Source organism: Macaca thibetana, chromosome 9, assembly GCF_024542745.1.
Source record: "Macaca thibetana thibetana isolate TM-01 chromosome 9, ASM2454274v1, whole genome shotgun sequence".
NCBI lineage: Eukaryota > Metazoa > Chordata > Mammalia > Primates > Cercopithecidae > Macaca > Macaca thibetana.
The window spans coordinates 112,516,401-112,530,531 of NC_065586.1; the positions used below are offsets into that span (position 1 = coordinate 112,516,401).

The 14,131-nt window shown below is 37.7% G+C and overlaps 1 protein-coding gene across 1 annotated transcript in view; it reads left to right on the top strand.

Annotated features, from left to right (window-relative positions):
- The first annotated feature begins 1,930 nt into the window (after positions 1 to 1,930).
- PNLIPRP3 (pancreatic lipase related protein 3) overlaps positions 1,931 to 14,131 on the top strand; it is a 49,979-nt gene continuing 37,778 nt past the window's right edge. The window contains exons 1-2 of the mRNA XM_050802973.1: positions 1,931 to 2,146; positions 10,578 to 10,732. Of these exons, the coding sequence (XP_050658930.1) occupies positions 2,098 to 2,146; positions 10,578 to 10,732 (204 nt within the window). The 5' untranslated portion in view covers positions 1,931 to 2,097. The remainder of the gene's footprint in view (positions 2,147 to 10,577; positions 10,733 to 14,131) is intronic.

Sequence of the window (14,131 nt, forward strand, 5' to 3'; positions counted from 1 at the left end):
GAACAGGGAAGGCATGAAGAAAAGCTCTTTGGAGAGAAAAGCATTTCTTAAGATTTGGATATGATGACTTTATGCTTTGGATAAAGTATCTGAAAGGCCCGGAAGATATTGGCAATGCTGGGCTAGGAGCTTTGGAAAGAGAATGGATTTTGTGATGAACTTTTAAAAGCTATTGTTAACTCCTGTATGTGACATTTTTCAGGCAGAACTACAATGATTGCAGCAAGCATTTATGGATTCACTAGTATCTGATCCTCGTTAAATACAATGGTTAAAGTATGGGTCTTCATCTCCCAGAATGATAATCTCTCTAGGGTAAGAATTTCCTTAGATGATATGAGATCAATGAAATCTAATGCTATTTTTTTCTTTCAACAAGTATTGACCAAGTGCCTGCTACGATAGCCCTATTGCTATGTGCTGGTGGCCCAGAGATGAACAAAACCCAGTTTGTCTCAGAGTAGTTCGATCTGGGAGAGGAGAGTAAAATGTAAATACCTAACGATTCTATAAAATATCCTAAGTGTTACAAGAGATTCATTACAAATTGCTGTAAAAACACAGAAAAAGGGCATGCTTTTAAAAAATAGCCTATATTATCATTGTAGGTCTTTGTACTTTTTAATTTAAAAATGCTTATTAAGTACCTACTAAGTCCCAGACATTGTGCTTGTCACTTGGGATGCAGATATAAATAACATGTAGTCTTCTGAGAGCTCCTACTCATGAATGTATTAAATGTTATTCATACTTATCTCTTACAGGTATGGCTGAAAAAGTTGATTCTTAAAGTGTTGCTTGGAAAAAAAAAAAAAACAACCAGTTGTAACTAGTGAAGCTTTTAGAGGGTGATTTTTCCATGGTATGGGCACCCACAGCGTGCCCAGCACACTGCTTGGTGCTGTTGAACAGTTAATTCTCTAATTACTGCAGGTCCACATGCCAGTGTGGACTGGCTGCCATGAATACCAGGAAATGTTTCAACCAAATAAAGCATCCAGGACTTGGAGGTACTCTTGTTCATAATCTTTTATTTGTCTAATTCTTCCATAATGTAACAAAGTTTGTATGAAAAGACTGTGCCTCATAAATCTTTGAAACTCTAATATTATTACAGTGAGAAAGAAAAAGTTAGGAAAAACTAAGAAATATGTTAGTTATTTTCTATGAGCATTTAAAAATTGAGAAACTGACTAAGAATATCTGTAGACTGAATTGCTCATCACTTTAAGTTAACATAGTAGCCAAAATGGCAAGTTTCTATTACATTAAAGTATATCATGAAGCCTATGTGCAATCATGTAAGGGTGGATTTAGCTGTATGTGAACATCAATTTGCCCATATACCCATTAACAGAGTTGAACAATGATGGTGCCAAAAATTAACATGTAATATAGTACTTATTATGTACCAGGTGCTATTCAGACAATAAATAATTCAATCATCTTGTTTAGCATATGAGCTAGGAACCATGATCATTCCCATTTTACAGGTAAGGAAAGGAATAGTGAGGCTTACTAGCCCAAGGTCACACTGCTAATAAGTGGCAGAGGCAGAATTTGGACCCAGGATTCGGGCTCTGAAGACAATAATGATAACTTCCATATTATACTGCCACACAGGTAAGAGGAAAAGATTAGCTATGTGTGTTATTGAACTTGGAACACCTTGTAGCAGGGTCTGTTTGTATTAAGTGGGATGCTTACACACAGAAATGTGTTAGGAAAAAAAATTCTGAAAGTGTCTAATCCTGGTTTAGAAAAAAATATTAACTTCTAAATGCTTATTATCTAGTGTCTTACAACCTTAAAGTAACTTTCAAGAGTGACTCAGTTTGTGCTTAACCAAAATATTACTAATAATGAAACAGCAAAACCTTGGAAGTTTCCATTACCAATCACAAGATGTAAGGCACACCCCGATAATTTTATTTACTTTGCAGAGCATAAGGTGGAATAACATGTTCTTCTAAATGTAGAGTTTAAACATTGAGTTGCATCATTGTGAAGAAAACTACTTAGTATTTTTATAGTGAGGTGACTTTACAAGTAAAGATCTTCAAGAAGATTCTTATGTGATTTTAAAAATCAGCTTAGATGCTTGGAATTTGGATTGTTGCATTCTTGTTCTTTGGCACATCAAGAGGTAAGATTCATAATTTATAATAAGTTCTTTAAAAATAATGAGTATACTTACATCTGAAATGTAATTGACATGAACTTATTATTTAGAAATCACTATTGCTAACTTCATTCCTAAATAGTTTATTGTTTTTATGAATATGTTTAAAAATTGGCTGTTTATATTTCTTCGTATGTATTCATTTTTTCATTTATCATAAAATTTATCATTGGACAAGTGCATCACTTAATATTGAATAAGTCTTATGAACATAAAGAAGCATCTATTTCCAACAACATAAAAGAGTTGCTGGACAGTCTTGTAGTGGGCTCCTAGCTCTGCCACTTACTAGTCTTATGGGCTTAGACATTAAAGTCTCAATTTCTTCATTTCTAAGATGAGTACATAGCAATAAATGAGAAAATATACACAAATTTCCAAATTCAGTAGCTGACTCATAGTAGATACTCAATAATTGAATGAATTAACTAATTATTAGTGTCAATTGGAATGTTCTTTTTTTCCACTTGAGTCACAGTTTTCTGGAAGGATATTAGTCTGTGGACATTTCTTAAACATTAACTCAATATTCATTGACATGTTTGCTCTTTATATATGGACTCCTTAGACATTACTGTGTAAGGAGTTAGTGGTTTGGGCTACTTTTACCATCCATGTTTAATATTGTGCCTATAAACAAACACTAAAATTAGTTGATTTATTTTAACCAAACTAGAATCAAATAATTTCAATGTTGAATGACACCCACCCCTTTGTTGTAAAGTATCATGTAGTTGGTTGAAATAGTATGGTGGTAAGAAGACAGTCATCCCATCTAACATTCAGTTCAACCACCGGTTTGAATTATGAATCTTCTTGGGTTTTAGTCCTCGTTCTGCTGCTTGGCAGTTACTTAACTTTAAACAAATACTTAACCTTTCTAAGCCTCAGTTGATTCATCTGTAAAAACAGGACAGTAACCAAAATAACATTATAGGGTTGTGCAAATTAAATAAGATGCAAGTTGACCATCTCTAACCCAAAAATCTGAAATCTAAACTTCTCCAAACTCTGAAACATTTTGAGCACTAATATGATGCCACAAGTAGAATATTTCACATATAAATACTTAACACAAACTTTGTTTCATGCACAAAATTATTAAAATACTGTATAAAATTACCTTTAGCCTATGTGTATAAGGTATATATGAAACAGAAATGAATTTTGTGTTAAGACTTGGGCCCTGTCCCCAATATATCTTATTGTGCATATGCAAACATTCCAAAACCTGAAATCTGAAACACTTCTGGTCTCAAACATTTTGGATAAGGGATACTCAACCTGTAATTCATGTAAAATGCTTGGCATGGGATTTGGGACATATTAGTAGTGAGCAATCAATAAGTGTCCGTTCTTATTTACACAGGTGAAGAAAACAAAACAGAGAGATTCATTGTGTAACATCTTGGTGCTAGCTGGTGGAATTGGCCAATCTTGACTTTCAGTTCAGTGTTTTTTAGTCTCTGACCTCCAGCTTTTCTCTATTGGCTAAAAAATGAAGGAGATAGGACTAGCGTTAGTTTTCATATTTCAAGGACTATATTCTATTTTGCATGATTCTCCTGCCCCAGGACAGTCCTAATTGAATGTTGAAAGCAGTTAGACTGGTGAAGGCAGAATTAAGCAATAGGCGGCTTACCCTGATCTGCTGAGATGATGTTTAAAGCCATGAATACAGACAAGATCATCAAGGGAGTGACTGCAGGTAGAGAAGGAAGATGGAATTACTGAGTCCTAGGACACTTCCTCATTGAGAAATCAGGAAGATGAGGGCAAACTAGCAAAGAAGACTGCCAAGAAGTACTCAGTGAAGTGTTAGAAAACTAGGAGAGTTAGCCTCTTAGAAGTCAATTTAAGATGAAAGAAATAACAGCATGTTCGTGTGAGGCTAGGAATGATCCAGTAGAGAGGAGGAAAGTTGGTAAAGCAGGAGAAAGAGAAGGGAGTAATGTTGAGCCTTACCCCTCAGTAGGTGAGAGAAGATGGAGTCCTAATAGGATGAAGGTTTGCCTTTGTGAGGGACAAAGACAGTTCATCTCTTGTGAACAGAGTGAAGGCAGAATAGAAGGGCAGGTATCTGCAGGTAGCTGGATAGACATGCTGGGAGCTTGTAAAAGGTCCCTTCTCTTTGTTTCTGGTTTCCTATTGAAATAGGAAACAGGGTCATCAGCCAAGAGGGTTGGTGGGCATGAAAATGTTAGAGGTTTGAGAGGGGAGAAGAATGAAATAACCCAGGAGCCTGGGAAAACGAAGGGCCTAGGAAAATATGATACGATGGCTGGGCAGCTTTAGGATCTGCTTTAATTTCATAACCACAAATTAAAAGTGAGATAGTCAGTACGGTATGTGATTTCCTCCAGGCATATTCAGCTGCACAGGTGTAGGCAGGAAATAGGTGAAGTGTTGGGCTTAACCAGAGTTGTGGTTAAGCCAAGTGAAGCAAGAACAGGAGAGAAGTTCAAGGAGAGTACAGGAGTGTGGTTTTAATTGACTGTAGGATTTACACTGGGTAGGAAGGGAATTGAGGAGAGGAATCGCTGCCTAATAAGAAGTTATTTTAACAAAGCACATAGTTATGTAAAATTTAGATAATACATATATTTCTCCTACACACCACATATCTATTACACAGCTGCCATAAATTTAGCAATTGAGTCTACATTCATTTGTATTATTACCTATATCTCATCTGTTAAATCTGTAGCAGAGTCCATTGCCGTCAATCTTCTGGTACCTACCATTTATGCTAATGACTTCCAAGTGTAATATCTCCAGCTGAACTTCTCCCTGGAATCCCAGTCTCATATACACAACTGCCTCTGAGACAGCTCCACTTAGGTATCTAATTCATATCGAATCTACATATCCAAAACTGAACTCTCAATATCTACCCCCAAATCTGTTCATCTCAAAGTTTTCACAACTAATGGACTTCCAGGTGCTCTAGCCAAAACACCTCGCATCATCCTTGACGTTTCTGTCATACCTCACCGCCAGTTAGTCAGCACATCTCTTTGGATCCTCCTTCAAAACCTATGCAGAACCTGACCACTTGTAACCACCTCCACTGCTACCACCCTAGTCTTAGCCACCATTGTCTCTTATCTGATAGTTTGTTATAATAATCTCCTAGCTGACCTCTTCCTCTACCCTTGCCCTGCTTCAATCTCTTCTCAGAATCCACTGAACAGAAGCTAACTCAAGTCAGTCCATGTCACTTTTCTGCTCCGAGTCCTCCAGTGGCTTCCCATCTCACTTCAGAGTAAAAGCCAAAGTCCTCCCAGTGACCTACCAAGTACTACATGCTTCAGCCCTCTGTTACCGCCTAGCAGTGTCCCCTGCTACTCATCCACCTACCCTTTTCAAACTCCAGGGGACCAGATGCATTCCAAATGTTAGCTTTTTTGATTATTATTTTAGAAACATGCTATGGTAAACATACTGTATATAATACATAATTTCCAGAAAAATCTAGGACAGCACCCCATATTTAATCACATGAATATTTATGTGGTAAAATACATGCCTATTATCCCACATAATTTAATCTCACATTAAATGGGATAAAGACTATAAATAGCTTTAGGTCTGTTATTGCTGCCAAATTAGTTACTGCAAACTAGAAAACAAATAAAGAAAGAAAGCCAAAAGCAACTATGTTTCCCCAGAGATTTTTAGATTTTGAAATTGCAGAATAAGACATTGTGGAGCGGTGTCTTCTCCCTGTCTCCATTCCCTGCGTCCTAGTCTGGGTGCCTCCTAATTCCTCAATCACAATAGGCTCTCTGCTTCCTTGCAGAGTCTTGTACTTTCCTTCCCTCTGTCTGGAATGCTGTCCCGCATATCTGCACGTGGTTTGCTCCTCTCCCCCTCAGGTCTTGATGCAAATGCTACCCTGGACACCCTATTTAAACTGCAAACCACTCCTCACCTAAACACACAAACACCCTCATCCCTTCCCTGCTTTAGGTTCCTCCCAGCACCTGTCACTGTTTTAACGTAGCCATTTTTTAAAAACTTATTCTTATTTACTGTCTGTCTCTACATCCCCTACTAGACTATATACTCAATGAGGGCTAGACTTGTGTCTTCCAATGCTGAATTCCAGTGCTAATAGCATCTGGCAAATAAGAGGCACTCAAACAAGCAAATATTTCTTGAATAGAAATTATTGAACCTACTTTCCAGCTTTTTTACGTCTTTGGAAAAGCCTCCTCACAGTAAGACAGAGAAGTGGCTCCTTTAGAAAGGGGAAATTAGGAAGATATGAACTAATATGCCAATTTACATGATTTCTTAACCAGTTAACACTAACTTCTTGTAATGTGCTGTTTTTCAAATGTTTCTTTAAAGAATTATAAGGCCAAAGGGGAAATAAAGCATTTCAACTAGAGAATATATTAAAATATAAGGACTCAAGAACTGAAGAAACTGGAAACAAATCAATAAAGGTGAAGAAAGCATTTAAGTAATAAAAATAAAAATAAAGGCCGGGCACAGTGGCTCACGCCTGTAATCCCAGCACTTTGGGAGGCTGAGGCACGCGGATCACGAGATCAGAAGATCGAGACCATCCTGGCTAACACAGTGAAACCCCGTCTCTACTAAAAATACAAAACACTAGCCGGGCGCAGTGGCGGGTGCCTGTAGTCGCAGCTACTCAGGAGGCTGAGGCAGGAGAATGGCGTGAACCCGGGAGGCGGAGCTTGCAGTGAGCCGAGATGGCGCCGCTGCACTCCAGCCTGGGCGATGGAGGGCGACTCCGTCTCAGAAAAATAAAATTAAATTAAATTAAATGCCAGGCGTAGTGGCTCACGCCTATAATCCCAGCACTCTGGGGGGGCCGAGGTGGGCAGATCATGAGGTCAGGAGATGGAGACCTTCCTGGCTAACACATTGAAACCTACTAAAAATACAAAACATTAGCCGCGCGTGGGGGCAGGCGCCTGTAGTCCCAGCTACTCGGGAGGCTGAGGCAGGAGAATGGCGTGAACCCAGGAGGTGGAGCTTGCAGTGAGCCGAGATCGTGCCACTGCACTCCAGCCTGGGCAACAGAGCGAGACTCCATCTCAAAAAATAAAAGAAAAGAAAAAAGAAAAATATGCATAGTACACAAATATCTCATCCACAGAAGAGGTACAAATTGTCAGAAATGCACAAAAGGATATTCAGAGTTTCTGATAAATAAATGCAAATTAAAATAACAACAAGTTTTCATTCTTGTAGAACATGTGAGGTTGTCATACTGGTGGTACTTACAGAAACTGAAATCTACATACCCTTCCATAGTATGTAGATTGTATTGTTGTTCCCCATATTGACTCTCCATCCCTGTAAGACCCTTATACACATTCACCTTTGGCCACATGACATAGAAGAGAGCATTCTAAGTCTAGACACCTTTGAGAGCCTTTGCATGGTTCCACAGTTGCATCCTTTCCCTCCACCCCAAGAGACAGATGCTCAAAACAGAGCCTGCTCATTTAGCTTGGGTCCTGCAATGCAGAAGATTGGATAATCAGAGCTAGGCCCAATCTAAGACCACTGCAGCCAGAGGATAACATGAGCAACAAATAAACCTTAATTTTTGTAAGCCAATGAGATGTGGGGGGCTGTTTATTACCACAACATAACCTAGCAAAAGCTAGGCTATACCTCCCAGTTCCACTTAGTGATAGAGTAACCGGCATAAGGGTTCAGTTATTTTCCTGCCACAAATAGCAATAGATTTCACTTAGATCATCACTTTTTCTAAGTCTTCATTTTGTCATTTTTTCATATGTATGACACATAAGGCTAAATCTGTTTTTGGTATTTTTTATTAGCAGTAGTAAGACAAAAAGGAAAAACCAGACTGGGCATCATTTGGTAAAGAAATACTCTTTCTGTCCTTTTGTGACTTTTTCATTATTATAAAGGTAGTTCATATTTATTACTGAAAATTTTATAGCATAGACAAGTATAAATAAGAAAATAAAAACCACTGGGATTCACCATTAATATTTTGGTACACTTTCTTTTAATTTTGTTTTTTTCCATTACAGATATTATTACAAATTCTCTATAAATGTTTATAATGGCTGTGTAATATTCCTCAATACCATAATTTTAAAACTATATCCTTTATTATTGGCCACTGAAGTTATTGATCCAATTTCAATATATTAATTTTAGAGCAAACATTATTTTTACAGAACTATTAATCTTTCAATTTTTTCTTAAGTAGCTTTAATACCTTATAATGTCGCTCAGTCTGCTTTATCACATCTATTTGCCTTTAACTTTACACTCTCTGTGAGCATTTCCTTATGGAAAAAAGAGCACAGTGGCAGATAACCCTGGTAAGCGATAAACACAGAAAATAAGGACTAGTTTTAAAAATCTTCATTTTAAAATCCATAGACTGAATAATGTAGTTGAGAACCTGGAGAAAAAAAGCAACAGAATGCAAAAAATAAAAGCAGCTGGGCATTCTAGGGAAGACAGAAGGCTGTTTTAGAAAGCCATGATCCAACTATGTAGTCACTGGTTCAAATTAGAAAAGGATCAGAATAGATTCCAGGCAGGAGAAATATTAAGAAGCTGCAATATAATAGGAATATATTGAAGAAGGCACATGTTCATTCTTCCAGGAAGAGAAAAAAAGGCAACCAGAGAATACAGGAAAACACAAACAGTACAAGAAAGGCATAATCCAAATATGGAGTAAACTACAATGACACTGATCCTCAGTAATTCAAATATTAGGAAAGACAATTCATTTGCATTGTCTCCTTTGAAGGGAATGAGTGTCTGAACAACGGAAGTGCAGAAAAGGAAATGTAATTATAGCATGTGAGTTGACTGAAGGCAAAAATATTTATCTAGTCATAATAATATAAATTCTGTTCATTGATTCTCAACTTTTTGGAGTCAGCCTGTAGACAAAACATGGAAGGATTAATTATGCTTATAGAGCAAAGTCTGAATATTATCAATCTTGATAGCATGAAAGCAACATTACGAAGTTAACAGACCTTGGAAGCTGGAAGGGAGGCGGAGAGGGAGAGGCAGTACCACTAAAATCTTCCTCTTAGGAAACTGGGAGTCAAGTTCTAACAAATATGATGTATGGATCAAAAAATAGAACGTTACTATTTACATTTATAATAGAAGTCAATAAATGAGCAAACAAACAAACAAACAAAAACAAAACAGTGTTATTGACCATGTTGGAGGAAGAGGTGAGACAAAGTGAAGAGTGGCATGTGCTGGGTTATTGAGCTGTTATCTCTTGGCTTCAAGCCTGCCCTTCTGGCTGAGCTTTGCTGGGGCTGGAATGTGGCCAGTACCATCCTAACAAGTGTGGGATGATATCTCATTAAGGTTTTGATTTACATTTTCATAATGATTCACAATGTTGAGCATCTTTTCATATGGCTGTTGGCCATTTGTGTGCTTCTTAAGGAAAATGTCTGTTCAGGTCCTTGCCTATTTTTAAATTTAGTTATTTTATTTTTTGCTATTGAGTTGTGTGAGTTCCTGAGGTATTAACGTGGAACCACAAAAGACCCCAAATAACAAAGCAATCTTAAGAAAGAAGAACAAAGCTGGAAGCAGCACACTTCCTGATTCAAAACTATACTTACTACAAAACTATATTAATCAAGACAGTGTGATACTGACATAAAAACAGACACACAAACAAAGGAACAGAGTAGAGGGTCCAGAAATACACCCATGTGTATATGGTCAACTAGTCTTTGACAAGGGTGCCAAGAATATACAATGAGGAAATGATTGGCTTCTTCACCAAATGATGTTGGGAAAATTGGATATCCACATACAAAAGAATAAAATTGAACCCTTATGCCATATACAAAATTATAAACCCATGTGTATATGGTCAGCTAGTCTTTGACAAGGGTGCCAAGGATATACAATGAGGAAATGATAGGCTTGTTCAACAAATGGTGTTGGGAGCATTGGATATCCACACACAAAAGAATGAAATTGAACTCTTATCTTATGCCATATACAAAATTAACTTGGAATAAAGACTTAAGTGTAAGACTTGAAATTATATAACTCCTAGGAGAAAACATAGGAAAAATCTCCTTGTTGCTGGCTTTAGCAATGAATTTTTTTTTAATATGACAACAAAAGCATAGACAACAAAAGTAAAATAAATAAATGAGTGGGACTGCATTAAACAAAAATCTTCTGCACAGTAAAGGAACTAATCAACAAAATGAAAAGGCAACCCTGTAGAATGAGAGAAAATATTTTCAAGCCATAAATCCAATAAGGGGTTAATTTCCAAAATTAAAGCCTACTTTAGCTCATAGTGAGAAACACAGCCTCTCTGTAAGCCTGGTTCCTCTATTACTGACACTCCGCCTTTCTGCTGCAGGAAAAGAAGTTTGCTATGAAAGGTTAGGGTGTTTCAAAGATGGTTTACCATGGACCAGGACTTTCTCAACAGAGTTGGTAGGTTTACCCTGGTCTCCAGAGAAGATAAACACTCGTTTCCTGCTCTACACTATACACAATCCCAATGTCTATCAGGTAAGCTAACTTGCAGCCTTCACACATGGATTATTCTAAAATATAAGATTTGCCTATAGATACAGAAGACATAGATACAGTAACATTTCTTTTCAGTATTATGAGTCAGATTGTTTTGTATGTTGTCTGTTCTATATTATCTGTTTTGATATATCTGATTTAAATATGAAGATTGCTCTTATGTTGTTATTTCATAAGAGGTAAAAGACATTATGTTCAGTCAATGTACTGAGAACCTTCCATCTGTAAGACTGTGGATAAGCAACAATGCCTATTATCGATTGAATTGTATAAACAGAACAGTCTTGAGTTTATTACAGTGGAAGAAATGGCATATATAAACAAATACCTTTCTTGCAACACAAATTATGATCTGTGATGTAAGATGCAACTGAAAGACTCTGGGAACAAAGTGAAGAAGAGCTCACGTTGAGGTCAGGGATGGAACCAGGTAACATTTTGAGGAGGACATGTGTTTGAGGTGTATCCTGCAGGGTGGGCAAGATGCTCACAAGCAGAGGTAAGCAGGGTAATGGCAAAGGAAGTGGCATGAACATAAAGAAGAGAAACCACAGGCGCATCTGATGGATGATGTGTTGGGTTAGTCTAGGGGCACAGAAGGAGTCTTCAAAAGTAAGGTTAGTTAGAAAAGTAGTTGAGGAACAAATTGTATAGTTCCTTCCTGTGGAGTTTGTACTTCCTCCTGTAAGTCATGAGGCCCCACTGAGAGCTTTTCAGAGCTGCTTTAGGGCATTTACTGTGGCTGCAGTTGCTCTCTTGTCTGAAGCTGGAAGAGATCAGAGGTGACTATGAGACCACTAGCCACTGGCCACATGTGACTATTAAAATTACAATTAAATCAAATTAAAAACTCAGTTCATCAGCCACACCAGCCACATTTCAAGTGCTCAATAGCCACATGTGGCTAGTGGCTACCATACTGGACAGTACAGATATAGAATATTTCCATCATCACAGAAAGTTCCATTTGACAGTGTTAAATAGAAAGCTATAGTGCAGTTTGGATCACACATGGGAAACAGCCTGAACTGCAGTAATGAAAGTGAGTATGATAATAGAAAATCAACATGATAAACATCATAAACTAGTCTGAGATTTCACACATAAATGATTGGGAAAATGATAACCCTTTTCTCAAAAAAATTGAGGATAAAAGAGGAGTTAGATTCTGGACAGGTGAGGCTTGAGCAACCTATTGGAGATGTTAGTCTGACAGCCAAGCAGGCAGCCCAGAACTGGAGAAAAAGATTCAAAAGTCTTCTGGCTGGAGTTGAAAATTGAAACCAAAAGAATACATGAAATCTCAGAAGCAGAGAAACGAGGGCAGGACTAGGAGTGGGTGGAGGATCTATATTTAGGGAGCAGGGTAAAAGGGGGACCAGAGAAGATCATTTCCAGTCTTTACCTGAATCTGTAACCTTGGGGCTTACTTTCCATCAGGCCCATCACAAACTGCTGGGCCTTGCCAGCCAAGACAGCCTTCTCCTGTGCCTTCCTACCATACAAATATGGTCTGATTTGTAGCTGTCTACTCACCAGACACACATACATATGTACATACTACTCTTTACTGAAATTTGCCATCTGTAGATGAGTATTTCCCTAAATAATGTCCTTCACACCTTCTCCACTTCCCTCCATTTGGAAAGAATCATGTGTAATTAAACCAGATCTGTACCTGAATTTTGTAATGGATACAAGCCCGATTGTTTGCTGTTAAAGTGTTTTTCAACAACTAAGATATAGGATAAATCAAGTTATGTAGTTAAAACAAGGATTTCCCCAGGCCTGACCCATATACTATATGAATTTGACCAATTCTGTAGATGTGGCTCTCTCTAGAACAAGGAAAAAAAGTTCTTACTATGGGTATAGAGACCTTATAAAGAAATATTCCTCAAAAGTTTGAGTTTTATAATTATCAAGAAGTAAAGAGAGGAATATTACTTAGCTTTAAAAAGAAGTGAAATGCTAATACATAATATAACATGGATGACTCTTCAAAACATTTTGCTAATAAGCGAGACACAAAAGGACAAATAATCTATGGTTTCATTTATAGGAGATACCTAGAGTAGGTAATGGAGAGTTCCTGTTTAATGGGTACAGAATTTTAGTTTGGGGTGATGAAACAGTTCTGGAGAAAGATGGTAGTGATAGCTGCATGACAACATGAATGACTTAATGCCACTGAGTTTACCCTTTAAAATGGTTAAAATGTTGATTTTAATGCTATGTATATCTTAACTTTCTTTGCATTTTCATTTTTAAAATGTTTGGAAATATGTACAACTTTCATACAGTTTCAGGGTGCTCCAGACACCTGTGGCCACTTCATGTAAACCACTGACTATTTCTAGAGCACTTTCAGAGACTACAATATGATCATGATCAAACTTTGTAATTAAACCTAATGAGGGCAACAGACACTTCTCAAATAAGAAATGTATCAGTTACAGAGCTCGCCTACTCTAAGTATTCACAAGGAGACAGATAAACAGTTTCTGTATTCCTCCTCCCCCTCCTCCTCCTCTTCCTCTCCATCTTCTTCATCTTCCTCTTCCATCTTTTCCCGGGCAACTTTAGCAGGACACTATGTGCCATCAAACTTTACTTTCGACTTAGAGTTAGCAACATCTTTCTCATACTTCTCCTTCAGCTTTGCCGCCTTAGTGATGCAAGGCTGCTTTTTTGCTGTCATTTAAGTTATTCCACATCTCATCCAGCTTTTTTGCCACGTCTCCAATAGAGATACCAGGGTTTGTGGATTTGATCTTGGCGCAGAATTCTGAATAGAACAGGAAGAATCCAGACGGTGGCCTTTTGGGGGCATTAGGATCCTTCTTCTTGCCTCCCTTAACTAGTCTATAATCCTTCATTTCCCGATCATAGTGCACTTTAATCACCTTTGCCATTTCATCAAATTTAGATTTCTCTTTCCTGGACATTGTCTTCCACCTCTCAGAGCACTTCTTGAAAAATTCTGCAAAATTGACAGGGACCTCTGGGTTTTTCTTCTTATGTTCTTCTCTGCACATATAATAAGGCATAAACAGACATCTTGCCCTTTGGTTTCTTGGGGTCACCTTCAGCCATCCTGACTGTATTGTTCGCTAGAAGATTAGCTTTTTTTTAAGTGAAGAGAATCTATGCTGAATACAAGTATTTTGGGGCAGCCTCTCTGCCTTTTAGGATGGTCAGGGCATATTTATCCACTTAGGACTAACTCTATTCCCTGATCTTCACTCTTAGGGTTAATCAGGCTCATGGTTCCTTTTATCCTTTTATATAAGTGGCCATGCACTTGAATTCTGTGGAGCATGGTCAGTAAAACAGAAGGTGATAAAGACAGTGTTTAGGTGAAGCTGGGTCCTCTTG